The sequence below is a fragment of the Salmo salar genome, chromosome ssa14 (genome assembly GCF_905237065.1).
Source record: "Salmo salar chromosome ssa14, Ssal_v3.1, whole genome shotgun sequence".
Classification (NCBI taxonomy): domain Eukaryota; kingdom Metazoa; phylum Chordata; class Actinopteri; order Salmoniformes; family Salmonidae; genus Salmo; species Salmo salar.
This window is the reverse complement of record NC_059455.1, coordinates 10664781-10687275: the sequence shown is the minus strand read 5'-3', so window position 1 is coordinate 10687275 and position 22495 is coordinate 10664781. Positions and strand designations below refer to the sequence as shown.

At 40.3% G+C, this 22495-nt stretch overlaps 1 protein-coding gene across 1 annotated transcript; it reads left to right on the top strand.

Annotated features, from left to right (window-relative positions):
- Positions 1 to 14636: 14636 nt before the first annotated feature.
- On the top strand, positions 14637 to 21458 carry LOC106568762 (B-cell lymphoma 6 protein-like). Its single transcript, XM_014139400.2, has 8 exons — positions 14637 to 14698; positions 17557 to 17728; positions 17850 to 18071; positions 18256 to 19253; positions 19365 to 19532; positions 19742 to 19872; positions 20025 to 20162; positions 20430 to 21458. Exons 2-8 carry the CDS (start codon positions 17568 to 17570, stop codon positions 20571 to 20573), a joined length of 1962 nt encoding a protein of 653 aa, XP_013994875.1. The 5' UTR covers positions 14637 to 14698; positions 17557 to 17567; the 3' UTR covers positions 20574 to 21458.
- The last annotated feature ends 1037 nt before the right edge of the window (positions 21459 to 22495 follow it).

The following is a 22495-nucleotide window of genomic DNA, read 5'->3' as shown; positions in this document are numbered from 1 at the left end:
CTGACACTCCCGCACGGACTAGGGAGAGGCGAAGGTTGAGAGCCGAAACATGACCCTGCCAAGCTGCATCGCTTCTTGACACACTCCTCGCTTAACCTGGAAGCCAGCCGCACCAATGTGTCGGAGGAAACACCATACAACTGGCGACCGAAGTCAGTGTGTACAGCCTGGGATCAAACCCAGGTCTGTAGTGATGCCTCTAGCACTGTGATGCAGTTCCTTAGACCGCAATGCCATTCGGGAGGCAGCAGGACAGAAATTTGACCAACTGACTTGTTGGAAAGGTGGCATCCTATGACAGTGCCACGTTGAAAGCCACTGAGCTCTTCAGTAAGGCCATTCTGCTGACAATGTTTGTCTATGGAGATTGCGTGGCTGTGTGCTCGATTTCATACACATGTCAACAACGGGTGTGGCTGAAATAGCCGTATCCACTAATTTGAAGGGGTGGCCACATACTTTTGTATATATAGTGTATTTGTTGTTAGTTGTCGCTTATTAATCATTCTAAGTATTTCATATTTGTTGTTGTCCACTTAAAGGATTGCTGTAGATCAGGGGTATTCAACTCTTACCCTACGAGATCCTGAGCCCGCTGGTTTTTTTGTTCTACCTGATAATTGCATGTACCTGGTGTCCCAAGTCTAAATCAGTCCCTGATTAGAGGGGAGCAATGAAAAAGAGGTAGAGGGCTGTAGATGGTGAGTTATTATTTTTCCTATTACCATTATGTCCGTTTTTTTCCCACCTTATGTTTCTATCCTGAGATTTTAGAGTATTCTAAATAAGTTAAGTTTATATGTTTACTAATACTGATATGTGTTACGTTTGGGTCCTGTCTAATTATTTCTGCAAGCAGTTCAATTTCCAGTGCAAACAGGAGGGGGGAGAGGGGAAATCCCTGTCTTGTGCCCCTTTCTAAAGCAATTTCATGAGATAATGTATTATTTTCGCTTTAGGACATTTATATAATGTTTTTGTTAAATGTATTGTTTCAGCTGGAAAGTTGAAAGCTTACAATGTTTTGAATAGAAAAGGGCATCAAGACGTCCGAAAGCCTTTTCGGCATCAACTGCCATTATTAATAAATCTATATCTTGTTTAGTTTTTTTTTGCGTATTGTATTAAACTGAAAAATGTTCTTGAATTTGCTTGTAAGTGTTTGTTTTTAATAAACCCTTTTTGATTGATACAGTATGTTTCAAGTCTGGTAAGACTTGCCATTCTATTGCGTATAAGCTTTGTTATTATTTTATTGTAAAGTCATGGGTCTATAATCAGTAGGGGACTCTCCAGATTTTAATATAACTGAAATAACTGTTTGATACATGGAACTAGGAAGTACTGAATTGAGCGATGTGTTGTCATTTGTGTAAATAGGGGCTCTAATTTTTCTCAAAATGTTGAATAGAATTCTATGGGAAACCAAACCATTCCTGGTGCTTTTATCTGCGCAAATGTTTTAACAGTATATATTTATTTCTGGGTGATCTCTGTTTTTCTCTACACATTTTTTATCTGCTGATAATTGCTTCAGGGTTGTTGAGTCTAAGAAGGCTATAGTATCTGTCCAACTGTTGTTTTATTCTGATTTATATACATTTTCATAGAAGCCGTTAAAATTGTTGTTATTTGTAATTACTCCATTTGTATCTTTATCTTTAAAAATTATAACTGGTTTAATGGTATTCGTTTTGTGAGAGCTGCAAGATATTTGTCAAGTTTATTTGCCATTGAATTTAACCTGTAATTGTTGCCTCTCTTCAAAGTAAAATATACTATTCCAAGTTCAGACATTTTATTTTTAAAGATGTTTTATGGGCTTTTTATAAGATAGTATTTAATTTCCATTAATTTTCATTTCTAAACCAGATTTAGCTTTTGCTGAGTATGAGATTATCATTCCCTTAATGTACGCCTTAAAGGCATCCCAGATTATTTCACGGGTCGGATTTTCTCTATCCTCTATGACTACATTTGTAATGGTAAAGGTTTTAATTTTTTCGTACATTTCGGGTCCTGAAGATGCACTCTGTTCATTCTCCAAATTGTATTTTCTATTGGTGCAATTAAGTATGATACTGGACAATGATCTGATATCACTTTATCATGAATTTTTGAATCCAGTAAATTGTTAAGTTAATTTTTGGAAGTAACAATGTAGTCAATTATTGAATAGCTTTTCTTACAATAATATTCAGGTGTCCACAGCTGGTTTGTGGACTGAGCAGACATTTAACAAAAAACACACAAAAAAACATAAAGCAAAGGATGTCTTTATACTTGAGGTGCTATGCCCTTTTTGTGCTTTTAAGATCCATATCTTCTCCTAATGTACCCCCCCAAAAACAGTGGATTATGTCATTATACATACATTGTACAAAGATTGCCACTCGAGTACTGTGGTGGATTTATATTACCTTAGAAATTAAACTAAAGTATAGTGGCTGAAGGTCTACTTGGGGAGAGTGACAAATGGGATGAGTGGAGGCCAATCACCCCATCCTAATCCCCCGGCTAAAGCCCCTCTCCATTCTCACCATGTCACAAAAACATTTAATAAAATGACATTGTAGTATAATTAAGTCCTTCTTTTTCTGTCTCCCAAACCAAATCCATCCTTTTCCACCACCCCTTCCCAGTTGTCGCCCATCCTCTGCTTTCCCTTCCATACCCACAGCACTGCTAGGAATCGGAGTTGAAGCTTGATTGTTTTTTCCTCGAGTAACTGTCTAATCGGAATGAATTGTTTATATTTTTTCCTCAGTTTAGCAGACAGATCCTAGATTAATAAAATTGACTGGTCATGGATTTTAATCTCCTTTCCTTCCTGTGCTTTCAGAATATTGACTTTGGTCTGATAGTTCCACATCTTAAAGATTACCATGCGAGGGTATTTAGCTTTCTTATGTTTCACACTGATCTGATGGCATCGCTCCAGATCCTTTGGTGATACATCCATGCCACGCTCCTCCGATAGCAGCATGATCACGTAACTGGAAAGGTCTCCTCTTGCCTCATCTTCTGGTATGTAGAATATTCTCATATTGTGTTGTCTCATTCTGTTTTCTTGCTGGTCCAATTCATCTAAAGTTTGTATTTTGTTGTCCTCTTCATCCACATGCTGGCCCTGTATATGCATATCTGACATGATAGACTCTACTTTCCTTTCGAGCAAATCAAAATGTTTCGATTGTAACAGTTTGTTTGTTTTGGTGAACATTGAGAGAACTTTAGCTATGTATTCCTGAATATCCTTTAGCTGTTCGTTCCTTTCATTTGCATCTCCAAGTAGTTTTTTTGTCTTTTCATCTAAGGGAAGCCATGGTTTGTTGGGTTCGAGGCGCATCGTCGCTTTTCCCACAGATTGGTTCACTCTTGAATTGAATGTTAATTTCACTACCATAAACTGCCTCCAATGTCGTTATAGAGAATTTGGCAGTACATCCAACCGGCCTCACAACCACAGACCACGTGTATGGCGACATATGGGTGAGCGGTTTTCTGATGTGAACAGAGTGCCGCATGGTAGCGGTGGGATTATGGTATGGGCAGGCATAAACTATGGACAAGTCCCACCCATATTCTGAAATTCCATTTGTGTCCCAGTCAATTCAGAAAGTAAACGAAGGAGCAATTCCTACTGTTCTGGTATTGAAAATAATTGAATTAGAATTTGAATATTTGTGTACTTCCTGAATCCAGTTTGTTGTTGTATATTTACTAACAAAATATAGTTCAGCTGTAAAAATACATTAAAAGTTGTTTCCACTATTTTCACAGCAACTCTTACTACAAGATTACAGGAACTTACCATTTTTACAATTTTGTGCCGTAAGAGCATCTAAAGTATCCTATAAGTTTAAATGCAATTGCAAGGATGGGCCAAAAACTACCCAAGTGCATTGCGTTACAGCCATATTCTAAAATGGATTAAATAGTTTTTTTCCCTCATCAATCTACACACAATACCACATAATGACAAAGCAAAAACAGGTTTTTAGACATTTTTGCAAATGTATTCCAAATTAAAACTGAAATACCTTATTTACATAAGTATTCGGACCCTTTGCTATGAGACTCGAAATTGAGCTCAGGTCCATCCTGTTTCCATTGATCATCCTTGAGATGGTTCTACAACTTGATTGGAGTCCACCTGTGGTAAATGTAATTGATTGGACATGATTTGTTAAGGCACACACCTGTTTATATAAGGTCCCACATTTGACAATGTATGTCAGAGTAAAAACTAAGCCAAGAGGTCAAAGGAATTTTCCGTAGAGCGCCAAGACAGGATTGTGTCGAGGCACAGCTCTGGGGAAGGGTACCAAAACATTTCTGCAGCATTGAAAGTCTCCAAGAACACAGTGGTCTCCACCATTCTTTAATGGAAGTAGTTTGGAACCAGAGCGTTCAGGACCTCAGACTGGGGGCGAAGGGTCACCTTCCAACAGGACAACGACCCTAAGCACACAGTCAAGACAACGCAGGAGCGGCTTCGGGACAATGTCCTTGAGTGATCCAGCCAGAGCCTGGGCTTGAACCCGATCGAACATCTCTGGAGAGGCAGCGACGCTCCCCATCCAACCTGACAGAACTTGAGAGGATCTGCAGAGAAGGGGAGAAACTCCCTAAATACAGGTGTGCCAAGCTTGTAGCGTTATACCCAAGAAGACTCGAGGCTGTAATCGCTGCCAAAGGTGCTTCAACAAAGTGCTGAATAAAAGGTCTGAATACTTATGTGTTTTTCATTTTTTAGAAATGTGCAAAAATTTCTAAACCTGTTTTCTCTTTGTCATTATGGGGTATTGTGTGTAGATTGAATAATCTTTTTCCCTCATTAATCTTAGAATAAGGCTGTAATGTAACAAAATGTGGAAAAAGTCAAGGGGTCTGAATACTTTCCCGAAAGCACTGTAGCAAAACACTAATACAGTATTATATTACTGTACAAATTTACTAAATGACTGTAAAATGGCTGATGGTGTAGTTTCATGTCTTCACAAGTTGAATCACATGATTTCATTTATGGAAAATCATATGATATCCCACATGAAGTTTCACATATGAAATCATGTAAAAACTTTTTTTTTGGAGCACACTTCTGAAGTCTGCCAAAAACACATGATTTCACTTGTGCAAAAAGTGGAAATGTCACGTGAAATCATGTGGTTTTTCCATAAGGGAAGACCTGACAATTTGTCTTTGCTTAAGTATTTACCACAAGCTGTGTGTGTGTATGGGTTTCTTCTTTCCCATGTTCAATTACACCAAAGAGTACATTGAGTCTCGGAACGATGCTGCTAAGATGATTACATCACATGATATTTCAACTACTGAAGATAACAGCGAGTGCGACAGACCTACAGATTAGGCATCACATCCTAAAATAGACCTCTTAGTTGCCATGGTCACCTAAACCTCTTTTACCCTTTTAAGTCTGTAGGCTTGAACAGCTGGAGGTGTTCCAGCTTCAAATGATTTAATTAAGATATTACAGGGTAGCGTTTTATTTTAGTCTGATTTCAGCTGGTGTTTGTCTGTTATTAACTAAGCAATAATGTAGTAACAATGAGTACTTGCTATTAGTTGCTTTAAAACACAGTTAACTACAGGTACGAAATGGTATGTAATATTGTTTATTCTTTACATCATTATGTAAGTAAATACCCCTTTCACATGGCTGTAGCATTTCCTTCACCTCCTCAGTCTTGCCACATCATTGGGCTTAGATTAGCCTACTCAGGAATCACAATATAGATTAGAATGCAAATAAAATTGACAACCCAGAGAGTGCTTTTCCAAATGTTTCATAACTCACAGCTACAATTGCATCACTGCCATACGTTGCATGCAGCTTCTTGCCAAAGGCTTTGAATGGAAACATATATTAAATCTGTTTTAAAGAATGCGGAAGCATGTTTGGAGTCCCGTTGGACAATTTTCTTTTTTTTAAAGATTTGACCAAAAATGAAACCTCTGCGATACCGGAGTGAGGTCAATAGATGAAACATATTTTGATGCACCCTTGAGCAAGGCTTTAACCCTCATTGCTCCTCTAATTCACTCTGGATAAGAGTGTCTGCTAAATGACTAAAATGTTAGTGGCTTAACTAGACAGCATAAATCTATGATAAAACACAATTGTATTGTATTTTTGTTTGGGTTGGCCTAGTTATTAAAAAAAATATTTAGTACAAATATGTAAATGTTTTCCTATTGGGCTATCTGCTTATCTGAATAGATTGATTCTAGTATTTTACTTTGCAATAATTTACAATTAGCATTATTGTATTCTTGTTTCTATTATTCTGTCACAATGCGTAATAATGCATGTTGTCCAAATGAAAATGTAATAAAGCTTTCATTACTAATAAAGTTAACACGTTTGAAATTGATACCGGAGGTAGATGAATGTGATCTAATAACATGAAATAGGCCACAGTTGTTGCTGTTGTCATTCATGTAAAGATTTGAAAATGTATCTAGAGGATGTGTGGTTAGAGAGAGAACATTGCTATATGATCGTAACATTGATTAGTTATGGCCTTTTTCAAAGACAAGTCTTGCATCCTTCACCTCAACAAGGCTAATAGGATGAACATCAGAGAACAATTAGTCCAGCGGATAGGTTAAATAATTGCTCCATTAAATTATACAAGTATCAAACTTGGTACACTAATACTAGATACTTTCTAATACTAGATACCTGCAGATAATATAGATATTAATTCTGATCATAAAGTACTGTTAACCTCTCTAGGGCCGGCGGGACGAAATCGCCCCACCTACGTAACAGCCAGTGGAATCCTGTGGCGCGTTATTCAAATACCTTAGAAATGCTATTACTTCAATTTCTCAAACATATGACTATTTTACAGGATTTTAAAGACAAGACTCTCGTTAATCTAACCACACTGTCCGATTTCAAAAAGGCTTTACAACGAAAGCAAAACATTAGATTATGTCAGCAGAGTACCCAGCCAGAAATAATCAGACACCCAATTTTTCAACAGCTAAATGCAGCACTAACCTTTGATGATCTTCATCAGATGACACACCTAGGACATTATGTTATACAATACATGCATGTTTTGTTCAATCAAGTTCATATTTATATCAAAAACCAGCTTTTTACATTAGCATGTGACGTTCAGAACTAGCATACCCCCCGCAAACTTCCGGTGAATTTACTAAAAATGTACTAAATTACTCACGATAAACGTTCACAAAAAGCATAACAATTATTTTAAGAATTATAGATACAGAACTCCTCTATGCACTCGATATGTCCGATTTTAAAATAGCTTTTCGGTGAAAGCACATTTTGCAATATTCTCAGTAGATAGCCCGGCATCACAGGGCTAGCTATTTAGACACCCAGCAAGTTTAGCACTCACCAAAGTCAGATTTACTATAAGAAAAATGTTATTACCTTTGGTGTTCTTCGTCAGAATGCACTCCCAGGACTTCTACTTCAATAACAAATGTTGGTTTGGTCCCAAATAATCCATTGTTATATCCAAATAGCGGCGTTTTGTTCGATGCGTTCAAGACACTATCCGAAAGGGTAAAGAAGGGTGACGAGCACGGCGCATTTCGTGACAAAAAAATTCTAAATATTCCATTACCGTACTTCGAAGCATGTCAACCGCTGTTTAAAATCAATTTTTATGCCATTTTTCTCGTAAAAAAGCGATAATATTCCGACCGGGAATCTGCGTTTAGGTAAAAAGAGGAAAGAAAATAAAGCACGGGGTCGACTGCGTACGCGCGCCTAAGCCCATTGTCCTCTGATCGGCCACTTGCCAAAAGCGTAAATGTGTTTCAGCCTGGGGCTGCCTCGATATCATTCAGCTTTTTCCCGGGCTCTGAGAGCCTATGGGAGCCGTAGGAAGTGTCACGTTACAGCAAAGATCCTCAGTCTTCAATAAAAAGAGCCAAGATGAACAAGAACTTGTCAGACAGGCCACTTCCTGTTCAGAATCTTCTCAGGTTTTTGCCTGCCATATGAGTTTTGTTATACTCACAGACACCATTCAAACAGTTTTAGAAACTTTAGGGTGTTTTCTATCCAAAGCCAATAATTATATGCATATTCTAGTTACTGGGCAGGAGTAGTAACCAGATTAAATCGGGTATGTTTTTTATCCGGCCGTGTCAATACTGCCCCCTACCCCCAACAGGTTAAACTTCTTATGGCTGGGTGGCAGTATTGAGTAGCTTGGATGAAGAAGGTGCCCAGAGTAAACTGTCTGCTACTCAGGCCCAGAAGCTAAGATATGCACATTATTAGTAGATTTGGATAGACACTCTGAAGTTTCTAAAACTGTTTGAATGATGTCTGTGAGTATAACAGAACTCATATGGCAGGCAAAAACCTGAGAAGAAATCCAACCAGGAAGTGGGAAATCTGAGGTTTGTAGTTTTCAAGTCTTGGCCTATCCAATATACAGTGTCTGTGGGGTCATATTGCACTTCCTAAGGCTTCCACTAGATGCCAACAGTCTTTAAACCTTGTTTGAGGCTTCTACTGTGAAGTGGAGGAGAATAAGAGCTGATTGAGTGAGAGGACTGCCAGAGGGGCATGAGCTTCGGGCATGAGCTTCAGCCATGCGGACGCCCGTGAGAGGTAGCTGAGTTCCATTGCATTTCTAAAGACAAAGGAATTCTCTGGTTGAAATAATATTGAAGATTTATGATAAAAACATCCTAAAGATTGATTCTATACATTGTTTGACATGCTTCTACGAACTGTAATGGAATTTTTTGAGTTTTCGTCTGGCCTGCGCGTCGTGAATTTGGATTTGTGAACTGAAGGCGCGAACAAAAAGGAGGTATTTGGACATAAAGGATGGACTTTATCGAACAAAACAAACATTTATTGTGGAACTGGGATTCCTGGGAGTGCATTCTGATGAAGATCATCAAAGGTAAGTGAATATTTATAATGTTATTTCTGACTTCTGTTGACTCCAACATGGCGGATATATGTATGGCTTGTTTTTGTGTCTGAGCGCGGTACTCAGATTATTGCATGGTGTGCTTTTTTGGTAAAGCTTTTTTGAAATCTGATACAGCGGTTGCATTAAGGAGAAGTTTATCTAAAGTTCCATGCATAACACTTGTATTTTCATCAACATTTATGATGAGTATTTCTGTAAATTGATGTGGCTCTCTGCAAAATCACCGCATGTTTTGGAAGCAAAACATTACTGAACATAACGCGCCAATGTAAACTGAGATTTTTGGATATAAATATGATTTTTGGATATAAATATGAACTTTATCGAACAAAACATACATGTATTGTGTAACATGAAGTCCTATGAGTGTCATCTGATGAAGATCATCAAAGGTTAGTGATTAATTTTATCTCTATTTCTGCTTTTTGTGACTCCTCTCTTTGGCTGGAAAAATGGCTGTGTTTTTCTGTGACTAGTTGCTGACCTAACATAATCGTTTGGTGTGCTTTCGTTGTAAAACCTTTTTGAAATCGGACACTGTGGTTGGATTAATGAGAAGCTTATCTTTAAAATGGTGTATAATACTTGTATGTTTGAGGAATTTTAATTATGAGATTTCTGTTCTTTGAATTTGGCGCCCTGCACTTTCACTGGCTGTTGTCATATCGATCCCGTTAACGGGATTCCAGCCATAAGAAGTATTAAGACCTTAATAGGGGTCATATTGAGTTCATTTTGACCATAGTCCAGCAGATCAAATTTCAGCATGCTCCTAATGACTTCTAAATATTGTGTCATCCGTGGATTAGAATGATGTATAACATGTGGCAAAACAGGGCTTCATAATAAATAATGGTAGCCTTAGTATGTGTCCCTCACATCCCATTAAAAAAGGTAGAGTTCTATTGAAATGGCTTCATGTCCATTGTTCCATTTTAAACATTTTAAATACAGGGAAGTAAGCACAAGGAAGGTTTCTTGTCACAGTTCTTGAAATTGACAACACACAGAATATTATAATTTATGTAATTGTAATTAGTAGACTTTATGGAACACCCATTTGACAGTTTTAGGTGTTTAAATGTAAAATATTGAAAATTAGGATGAAAGTATGTTCAAGAATCAGGACATTTGGTAGATTATTGGGCACTTCACCACTTTTCTATAAAATATCTAAAGGATACATAGATATGGAATACTTGGGCCATTTTATTGTGTTCTCCAGACCCCTTCAAACATTTTAAGCCATCATTGGTCTGCGTACCAATTATTTATGGAGATACGACCATATGAATCTTGTCAAATATGGCCCCATGGAGCTGATTGGTGGTCATTTTGGAAAACGATGTGTAATCAGTGGTGTAGTGCTGCCAGAGCTTAATGAATGATTCATTAGTATTCTGCATAACAGCCTGACTATAATAGCATACTTTAAAGTTACTGTAAGACCAAAAACACCATGTCATTTCTAATAAGATTTAAGGATGATTGTGCTGAACGGTCATGTTTTTTTTTCTCATGATGCAGCCAAAACTAAACAGTGTGTGCCATAGGATGAATGTGCTCTGATGGAAACAATACAGCTAGGCTAGTCTGAAGCTTGTTAATATCATCAGCTCAAAGTGTATTTACTCACATCCCTCAAGAAGATCAGAATGCATATTCTGATGAAACTGACTGAGATCAAATGTTTACGATTTGGCATTCAGATGCAGCTTGGACGTTTCACCTGTAAAACAAGAATAATTATCATTCACAACTGACAGAGATAGATGATGGCCTATTTTGAAATGAGTTAGGCCTAATATGGTGGAAACGTTGGTTGAGGAATTATGACCTCGTTTTTTTTGCCGCTCCGGCACATTTAATACAATAGCACTGCACCACTGACTATAATAAGTTACATCTGGAATGGCACTAAAGCTAGACATCTTCGTTTAGACGTTTGTTTGTTTTTTGTAAAGGCTGAAAGGTCTCATCATCAAAGCATTTCTAATGGACATAATATTTGGTTCTTATCCGCCGGACGAAATCTTGTGATTTGAAACACCGTGACTCTGGCCAACAATAAATGTGTGATCAAGTTTACTACTGTGTACGTAGTGATTACTAATGGCTGAACCAGTGATTCTGCATCTGATAGACTGAGTATTGAGTGATATGAATGGATGCAGTTGTCCTATATTGACTAGAGCCTACAGCCATAATTGAGAGCTGTAGAACAGAACCCAATGCAATTAGCCAAGTGTGAGACTGTTTTTGTTGATGTTGCCAAATGTTTTGGATCCTATCTGAAACTCTCACTCACTCACTCACTCACTCACAATGTTACTTGATTTTAAGTATACATCGTAGCCTACTAAACAGGGAATTCAAGAAAACCCTATGGGAGAGTTAAGTAGGCAAAATAGGCCTATGTTGTATATCTTCTTAAGTGTTCCTGAAACCAAGTATTATCTGTGTAAGACCAAACGTGAACCTAAGAAGGATTTGCGAGCATAAGAGCTCCATTCGCAAACATAATGAAAAATCACCTGTTGCCAGGCATTTCAAAAGCCATAATAAGGAACTAAGTGCCTTACGTTATATTGAACGGTGAAGGTGCTACATGGGGGAGGAGATGGGGATAAATGACTTCTCCAGAAGAGAGATGTATTGGATAGGCTACTTGGGCACTCTTGCCCCAGCAGGTCTCAGTGAGAAATGTTTCTTTCCTTCTTTTTCTGTAGGCTATAAATAGGTTGACTGAAAATACCCTGCTGACATTTAGGCTTTATTGTGTGTTTTTGTGGATCGATTTTGTATTTATTTATTTGATTTTTCATGTCCCCCCCCACAGCTCCCTCTGCTGGGATCTTTTGATTGGGCCATTACTGACTTTGTGAATCTATAAGTATGCCCACCTGTGTGTGGCCTGTGTTATTGTTGTAACATTGATTGCCATTGCGTCTTATGCACGCTGAAGAAGAGCTCATACCCCAAACGTTAGTGCAGAAATATAAATGTTCATTTAAGTTTATTCACCGGAGTGCTGTCCTATTTTAGATACTTTTGTATATATAGTGTATGCGAAAACACCTTCAAATATGTGGATTCAGCTATTTCAGCCACACCCGTTGCTCCACAGACAAACATTGGCAGTAGAATGGCCTTACTGATGAGCTCAGTGACTTTCAATGTAGCACAGTCATAGCATGTCAACTTTCAAACAAGTCAATTCATAAAATGTCTGCCCTGCTGGAGCTGCCCCGGTCAACCGTGTGCTGTTATTGTGACGTAGAAACGTCTAGGAGCAACAATGGCTCAGCTGCGAAGTGGTAGGCCACAGAAACTCACAGAACGGGACTGACGAGTGCTGAACCGCGTAGTGCGTAAAAATCGTCTGTCTTCGTTTGCAACACTCACTACCGAGTTCCAAACTGCCTCTGGAAGCAATGTCAGCACAATAACTGTTCATCGGGAACTTCATGAAATGGGTTTCAATGGCCCGAGCAGCCGCACACAAGCCTAAGATTACCATGCACAATGCCAAGCATCGGCTGGAGTGGTGTGAAGCTCGCCGCCATTGGACTCATTGGAGTGATGAATCACACTTTACCATCTGGCAGTCCGACAGATGAGTCTGGGTTTGGCAGATGCCAGGAGAACGCTACCTGCCCGAATGCATATTGCCAACTGTAAAGTTTGGTGGAGGAGGAATAATTGTCTGGGGCTGTTTATCATAGTTTGGGCTAGGCCCCTTAGTTCCAATGACGGGAAATCGTAATGCTACAGCATACAATGACATTCTAGACGATTCTCTGCTTCAAACTTTGTGGCAACATTTTTGGGAAGGGCCTTTCCTGTTTCAGCATGACAATGCCCACGTGCACAGAAATGGTTTGTCGAGATCGGTGTGGAAGAATTTGACTGGCCTGCACAGAGCCCTGATCTCAACCCCATCGAACACCTTTTGGATGAATTGGAACATTGACTGCGAGCCAGGCCTAATCGCCCAACATCAGTGCCCGACCTCACTAATGCTCTTGTAGCTGAATGGAAGCAAGTCCCCGCAGCAATGTTCCAACATCTAGGGGAAAGCCTTCCCAGAAGAGTGGAGGCTGTTATAGCAGCAAAGGGGGGACCAGCTCCATGTTAACGCCCATGATTTTGGAATGAGATGTTCGACGAGCAGGTGTCCACATGCTTTTGGTCATGTAGTGTAAGTAGGCCTAAGGTTTTGTTTAGCCTACATTTTGCCTGGCACCTGCACTTCATAGGTTAGGCTACTTAAAGCAGCTATCAGCAGTTGAAACAATAACAAAGCGAATTCCCCACCCGTTTTCGTAACAAGCTGGGGGATGGGGCTGGAGAAATGTAACCACTCTAAAATTCATAGACAGAGCAATGTATGCAAGGACTGACCATACATTTTTTACATTTACTTAGTTTACAGGCATTGGAGTGAAACATTTTGGGGTCCTGACGGGGTATGACAGTTGAACTAACCCCATTTCTAAGTTATATTCTTCAAGAATCAATGGGTTCATATCATCAATTTCAAGTCCAAAAATGGATGTATCAACTTCAGATTGCCCCTTTAAGTTACATAGATGGAATAGCCTAAACACAGGCAAAAGTTCACACCTCATTTTGTGTCTCAAGCATACTAGTCGGGCAGTATGCTATCCCAAAGGAATGATCTCATCTTCGTGTCCCAATCTCTTTATTGACTGCGGGTGCTAGGGGATATTGTAAACGAGTCATGTAAAAGTACCAGTAGGTTAAATAAAATAGAGTTCAAGTGTAAATCCATTCCAACATGTTTATTACAAATTATTACAATGTAATAAATAGATAAATAATACAGAGCAGTTCCGCATGATGCCTAGCCTATAGCGCATAACCATTGCTGCCTTTGTAGTACTTGCGCAAAAGTTTTATTCACGCCTATGTAGGTGGAGATTTCTGTACATGTTTTTGCCTATACTTACTAAAAAATTACTACGAATGCAGAATCCAACCACCTTAGACTACAACGTTGGGCATTGTGGTGCTATAGGCTACTATTTCCTAAAACTAGCGTGCGTTTCCGTCAAAAGATTATAACTGTTTTGTCCCCCACAATACCAAAATTTATGTAATTGCTCCTACTTCCACACAACAGTGAACGGAAAAAAAAGGTTACAATCCAAAGTGGATAGCTGAAACTGAAGACGTCTCCAAAAAGTAGTCTGAACATGTTCGGCAACAAATAGTAGTGATGGTAGAGGGTTGTGCATAAAATAAAATAAAAAGAAAGCATCTAATGACAGGCAGGCCACCTACCTATCGCCTGATTTATAGATGAAATCTCTTTACGCAAAACCTTGCTCGTGTCCATCCTCGTGAACGAGCTCATTTTCTTCGAGGTCTATATAGAATGGTCAGGTGACCTTGTATTTGGACAGTTACACTAAAGAGGTATAATAGAGCAATAATTAAATAGTTGTCATAGTTAAAATCCATGTCACCCTTTTATTTTTTTCAACTTAATCAATAGTATATCGTCTCTAATTTACGGACTAAATAGAATATCCAAATATATGTCGTGTAATGACGATAAAAAGACACACACAAGACCATGTACCCTCCCCACTGATTTGGAAATGGTATGGCCCGCTGGTAGAATTCCGAGAATTAAACCCTTGAGTTTCTTAGAACTTGATTCTCAGAACTGGTGATGCACGAAGTTTCCAGGAAAGTTTTATAAGGTGAATTTTTCCCCTCATTATTTTACAGTATAATGCTAGAAGTTGCTTGTAGTGGTAGACATTCGTTGTGGCTCATTGACCTCTATTGATACACTTGAAATACTTCAATTCTTGACATTGTTTTATGTTTTCTTTAGTTTTGTGAACAGTAGGGTTTCTTAGGCTGCAGTTGCTAGACTTCTTGCTGATGTTTTTACTTGATTAATGGTCAAGTAGTCTAGTATCCCCTCTGCTCAAGCAGCGTGCTTGCCAGAGATTCAGTCGGAAGTTCGTGGTTCATTCTGTCATTGTGAAACTATTATAAAAAAAAATGTATTGCCACATTATGGCTCACTTTTTTTTATCATGTTGGTTTATCGAATATCTAGATATTATCGAGAGATAATATGTTAGGCCGAATGTGCAGTTCCTTTATAGCCTATCCTACTGTACATAAAGATTACTTTTGGGTTGATATAGTCAGAATGTTTTTGATTTATCGAAGTTTTTTTTTCTGCCTTAATATGAATTTTATATTCTCAAAAAGTGTGTGTCTTTAATAGTCGTTAAATATTAATATTAACTAAGAGCAAGAAAATTCGCGCAACAGGGCGAGCCTGTCTTGTTAGATCACTGCGTACTACATTTTAGCTTTGAGCACTGTACTTTTCTCTCTCTCTCTTGATGGTGGTTGAACTTCGCTGGTAGATTTCCACTCATGATCTGTCGAATAGTTTTTCGTTCAATGCTGAGACAAAACAAATCATGTTTTGATGCAGGTCTACATTCTTGATTTGTTTTTATGGACCGTTATTATCAATAACTGCCTACTCGTTTTGTACTACATTTACAGTGGGAGCCTCTGTGCAATGTGTAGTCCTGTGCGTACATGCATTAGAAACTCCTAAAATCCCACAACCTATTATTCGCATTGCCGTATTCCAATTTGTATAGTTTATTTTTATAGTTAAAATAAATTGGGTATAACCAGTGTTAAATGTCATATGTTAAACAAGCTGTCTTTCCACGTATAGGCCTATCGAAGAACAGGAAGCGTATTTTGAAGCAACCTAATCTGTGCTCACCCCAAAACGGAATGTACTAAATGCGAAACATGTTCCAAGCGTGAGCCGTCAGCATTTATGGGCTTGGCTATAGGTCAAAAGCAAATCGGAAACGGGGTTTAAATGTGTCTTTTATTAAAGTGTTTCTTAATTTCTTAACTAATGTATAGTAAAATATTTGCAGTAAAATAAAGGTCATAATTTCTAAAAGTACAAATATTGTATTTGTACGTTTATTGTAAGGGTTAATAATGTCTATGGTAGGTCTAATAGCAATATGTAATCCAATATTTGGGTACCAGCAAATGCCCTAACTTATTTACTGTAACCTGTATAAAGTCTACTTTTCCACAACAATCATGGCTTGTCACTATTTTTATGCCATGGACATGAGTTCAATGCCTCAGAGTTAGCTGTAGCTGACATGGCATTTTAGATCTGTAGCCTCCCTCAGAGACGTGGTCCCATTTACAGTAATGCTTTTTACTTTGTTGGACATTGAAATGGTGCCACCTACACCAAGTTCAATGGTAATAGGATTACAATGGTAATAGGATTATGATGCTGCAATATGTCCTCATATACACTATATATACAGAAGTATGTGGACACCCCTTCCAATTAGTGGATTCTGCTATTTCAGCCACACCCGTTGCTGACAGATGTATAGAATCGAGCACACAGCTATGCAATCTATATAGACAAACATTGGCAGTAGAATGGCCTTACTGAAGAGCTCAGTGACTTTCAATGTGGTACCATCATAGGATGCCACCTTTCCAACAAGTCAGTTGGTCAAATTTCTGCCCTGCTAGAGCTGCCCCGGTCAACTGTAAGAGCTGTTATTGTGAAGTGGAAACTTCTAGGAGCAACAACAGCTCAGCCGTGAAGTCGTAGGCCAGGCCACACAAGCTCACAGAAAGGGAACATAGCATTCGGAAGCTTCATGAAATGGGCTTCCATGGCTGAGCAGCAGCACACAAACCCAAGATCACCATACGCAATGCCAAGTGTCAGCTGGAGTGGTGGACTCTGGAGCATTGGAAACACATTCTCTGGAATGATGAATCACGTTTACCATTTGGCAGTACATCAGGCGAATCTGGGTTTGGCGGATGCCAGGAGAATGCTACCTGCCCCAATGCATAGTGCAAACTGCAAAGTTTGGTGGAGGAGGAATAATGGTCTGGGGATGTTTTTCATGGTTTGGGCTAGGCCCCTTAGTTCCAGTGAAGGTAAATATTAATGCTACAGCATACAATGACATTCTAGACGATTCTCTTTATTCCAACTTTGTTGCAACAGTTTGGGGAAGGCCATTTCCTGTTTCAGAATGACAATGCCCCTATGCACAAAGCGAGGTCCATACAGAAATGGTTTGTCGAGATCAGTGTGGAAGAACTTGACTGGCCTGCACAAAGCCCTGACCTCAACCCCATCGAACACCTTTGGGATGAATTGGAACACTGACTGCGAGCCAGGCCTAATCGCCCAACCTCACTAATGCTCTTGTGGCTGAATGGAAGCAAGTCCCCACAGCAATGTTGCAACATCTAGAGGAAAGCCTTCCCAGAAGAGTGGAGGCTGTTATAGCAGCAAAGGGGGGACACACTTCATATTAATGCCCATGATTTTGGAAAGAGATGTTCGACGAGCAGCTGTCCAAATACATTTGGTCATGTAGCGTATAACATATGACAAATATATGACTAGAGCAGATTTGCATACTTTATGTTTATGTTAATCAGCAACTCACACAGTCTGAGCTTGGCGGATTGTCCTTTATCAATACTGTATTTTTCCATGTTTCTCCAGATTCTGACATCATGGCCTCATTGGCAGATGGCTGCATTCAATTCACCCGCCATGCTGGTGATGTTCTGCTCAACTTCAACCGACTCCGCAGTAGAAATATCCTGACAGATGTCACAATCCAGATTGACGGTCAGCGCTTCTGCGCTCACAGGGCAGTCCTCGTGGCCTGCAGGTTCGTTCAAGACCAACTACGTGTTTGTAGGCCAATTGTTCATCTTGTGCTATGCGACTGCCATTGTAAGAGAAAAAGGCACAATCTTAACATGCGATTTAAAAAAAATCCTGTTTTATAGTGGGCTCTTTTACTCCATATTCACCGACCCCCTGAAGAGTAACCTGAGTGCCATCAGCCTGGACCCCACGGTGGACCCTGATGGTTTTGCCATCCTGCTGGACTTCATGTACACCTCCACCCTGACCCTGAAGGACAGCCTGGTTTTGGTTACCATGAACACAGCGTCATACCTCCAGATGGAACATGTGGTGGACACCTGCCGCAGATTCATCAAGTCCAGGTACAAACAACATTTACATAATTGCTCGTCCATTTATACTTGGTTTGTAGCCTACTAGTGCCTGGAACTTTTCTTGGTTGGGTCGGTGAATATTCCAGGCCCTATTTTTTTTAACTTATGCACATCTGAATAGTATCTGTTTGGAACTAAATGGGTGTTTCTCCTTCTTTCCTGGCCCTTTTAGAGAGCAGTCTGTGACTCTGCAGAGAGATGAGGGACTGACCAGCCCGATGCGTCTCTCTCAGGACCTCCCTGCTTTCAGGGCTCTGGATGGGTTGGCGACCAGCCCCAGCCACACATCCATGTCTCCCCTCAGAGACCGGAGGAGCTACTGCCCCAGTGTATTCACTGGTATCAATGCTTCGGGTAGCTCCCACCACGTCCATGGAAAACACGTCCCATTGCCCATCGGAAAGCTGCCAGACGCCCTCAATTTCAGTGACCTCCACAAAGGGGATTCCGTCTCTCAGAAACTCTTCTCTCCCGCGAATCGCACAGAGGCCACCACCATCATCCACCACCCTCTTTCATCCCAGTCCTCATCCTCCTCCGTTACGATCCTCCGCCCTCTCCCCTGTTCCAACCGCCCGTCGGGGCCCTTCATGGGGCTCCAGGGACCTAAACACCGAGGGGCCTCCCCCATGGAGGAGGACAGCATCCAGCCCCCCCAGCCAGACTCCCTCAGCCTGTCCCCAGGCTGCAGCAAAGGGGTGATCTGCAGCCCGCAGAGCCCCCTCCGCTCTGACTGCCAGCCCAACTCCCCCACCGAGTCCAGCGGCTGCAGCAGGAATGCAACCCAGCCCTCTGGCTGCTCCCAGGAGCCCAAGGCCCGCAACTGGAAGAAGTACAAGTTCATCGTGATGAACCAGACCTCCAGGGAGAAGGAGGAGGACGAGGCCCAGGGAGGGAGTGTTGAGGCTGGGGACTGCACCCCTCTTCAGGACTCTAACAGGACTAATGGATCAGAAGGACCGATGAAGGAGCTGCAGGCTGCAGAGATGGTCAACGTGCACGGAGAACAGATCCTTGTCCCACAGGCCAGCCATCACAACATTAGCCAACTGAGATGCTCCTCCTGTGGTACAGATGCCCCCCAGCACCTGGTGGTGTGTCCCCGCTCCCCTGGCACCTACAGCGGGGAGGACAATGAGCTGCACTCTGAGTACTCCGACTCAAGCGGTGGTGAGTAATGTACTTCAGTTAGTGGGGACAGTGCTATAAACGTTAACGCAGTATATTTTCATTCACGCTATTACACTTTTCATTGACTAAATCTCAATGTTTCTGTTGTAGAGAATGGTTCCAACTTCTGCAACTTCTGCAACTCAAAGTTTACGGAAGCGGACTCCCTGAAAGGCCACATGCTCCAGGTCCATGCTGACAAGCCATACAAGTGTGACCGGTGCCAGGCTGCCTTCCGTTACAAAGGGAACCTAGCCAGCCACAAGACTGTCCACACCGGTAAGACTTCTGTTACATCTTAAAGGAGAGATTCGCCCATTTTCAATGTTTTATCGTATTTGTGCATCTCTGTGCGATGCTCCAGGATTCACCTGGTCAGTCTGTCATGGAAAGAGTAGTTGTTCCTAATGTTTTGTGTACTCAAGAGTACATACAAGGTCCTGGAATGGTATCAGTGTTTCATGTTTTTTATACCTTTTGCAATCCAGGCGAGAAACCGTACCGCTGTAACATCTGCGGCGCTCAGTTCAACCGGCCGGCCAACCTCAAGACCCACACCCGCATCCACTCAGGAGAAAAGCCATACAAGTGTGAAACGTGTGGCTCTCGCTTCATACAGGTGAGGAAAAAGCTATGAACTGTGATTCACTCATTAAGGACAGATATGTCCAAAACTGTATGTGTTATTGTAATATAATTCATGTATTCTTTTATATTTACTTGAATTTATCTCCTACAAGATCTAAAGTATCTTATGGATTTTCTTCCTAGGTCGCGCACCTCCGTGCCCACGTGCTGATCCATACGGGGGAGAAGCCGTATCCCTGTGAGATCTGTGGGACGCACTTCCGCCATCTTCAGACCCTCAAGAGCCACTTACGGATCCACACGGGAGAAAAGCCCTACCACGTAAACACCTTTTCTTTCCGTTCACTTGACCCAGTGTGTATTGGCTAAATCGTGACTGGTCCACTTCCTCAATAATCCCTTCCTGGCTTCCTGTGACTGTCTATCAATAGCATAAGCAGAGTATCGCTATATACAAGCCAGGGCCTCAGCTTAAATGAATATCGGCTATAGCCTCTGTCCTCCTGCTAACCCTTCATTGAATGAACCCGTTGACAGGCAGTTTGATTGAATTAGTGACTCATTGCGTTCCATTCTTTTCTTCCTCAGTGCGAGAAATGTGACCTCCACTTTCGCCACAAGAGCCAGTTGAGGCTGCATCTTCGGCAGAAGCACGGCGCGGTCACCAACACCAAGGCTCAGTACCGCCGGGCGAACACGGACATGCTCGTTGGCTTGGCCAAGGCCTGCTGAATGGACACTGGGAAGATGGAATTTGATTGGCAGACAACCGTCTTACGTTGTCGTAGTAACACATCATAGCGTCTTAGAACCACACTGTCAGAGATTGTTGTGTTTGTTGGCAAATGGCAGATGGCTTCCCTCCAAATGTGAACATAGAACCATATTGTATAATTCATAGCCATTTTACTTTTATGTTTGTATAGAAGTCCGGTACGTGTTGATGGAATGTACATTTAGAAAATTATAGTTTTGGAATATGAATTCTTATATCGGGTAATACTTTATTCCTGAATGTTTTCAATTGAAGGACAGTGTTCTTTTAGAAGACACTCAAAACTGTTAGAGAATGAGAAACACTGTTACATTGGTACAATTATATTATAAAGTATACTGGGGCATGTTCAGCTGAAGATAAGCTAATTTATTATCCAGTTATTTGTAGTTTCTTATATCTTGTATATTGTGTATATATATATATATATATATATATATATGTAATATCTATCCAGATTGCCCTCTGCTGGCAGAGTATATGTCTGTAATTACTAAGGTACAGCCGCTTTTGTCTTTCTACCTAGTGAAAGTTTGTTATTGCGTCTGTCATTTGGTCAAAATAATATATTATTCGACACGGGTACATATGCAATGTATTCAAGGTGCCTTACACTAAGTTGTTTTTTTTGTTTATTTTTGTCCATTCAGTTCATTACCGCAAAGTCCTACGTCAGCACTTTCTACTGTATTTGTTTTGTCTGCTTTTTGTCTCAAGCCAACAAGCTGTAAATACACCAGCTGTCAAGCTACAAGTCCTCAGGACCATTATCAGCATTTGTCTTTGTAAACTGCAGAGCTTTATGTGAAATAGAAATAAAGGAATTTGTTATGAAAACACGAGTGCATCTTTTGGTATCATTTGTCAGTGTGACAATGCAAATAAGAACGTCTCGGAAATATCACATCCTAACATGAACTGGATTGATATGTAATAAACTTGATAGTATGTGTGGGGAGACGCACACCAATGTATTACGCTGGGGGAAGGGAAACGGGTTAACCACGTATGTTTAAGAACCATACTTAATTACGTTTTTTTTGTTGTACTGATGTTCTACCTTTGACCTGTTTCTTCTGCCAGTATCAAATGTCTGCCAGTGTTGACTGTTATGGTTCAAGTTTGATGCCAGACTGAGCAAAGGGCACACAGATAATGTCTCAGTGACACCGTGTTTCTGTAGCCACTGATGTGACTTCCTACAAGCCTCTCGGTGAATAAAAGCCTTCTCTTTAATTCACCTTTTAAAATCTCTATTACACAGTGTGTTTCAATAAACTAAATAATGTGCATTCACAGAAAATCAATTTTGGCAACCCAAGTTTTCATCATTGAAAAGTTATTTTGTGGCATTGGGAAAGTTTCTGAAGATTTGTATTTATTTAAATGTGATTAGTGATTCATTTACATTTACATTTGTCACTCAAGTTTAAGGTCAACTCTGTAAGGTGAACAACACTTTTTTAAATGTATTTTTTCTTCCCAAAAGGAACATTGTCAAATTAAGTGCGCTAATTCTTCTCATTTTGGCAATTATCTGTTTTGTGGTGGAAAACTGAGTGTGCCGAGCATAACACGTCAACCCTGTTACCCATAGATAAGTAGGCTAGAAATGTTTTGTGAAGCTTGCATTCAATTGTCCATCCTAGTTGCACACAAGCTTCCGTTCCCCCTGTTACAAGGGAATTTATGGCTGATTTAAGGTGAAATCGTCAACCCTGTCACTTTAATTGTAGTTTTTCTTAATTTAACCTTTTGAGATGGGAAAGCATGTTTAATATTAAGTTGTTATTAAGTGGAATTAAGTTAATGACAGAATGTCAAAATTAGGTGAATAAATTATTTTTTACAAAATGACACTACCCAAAAGGCACTCTAT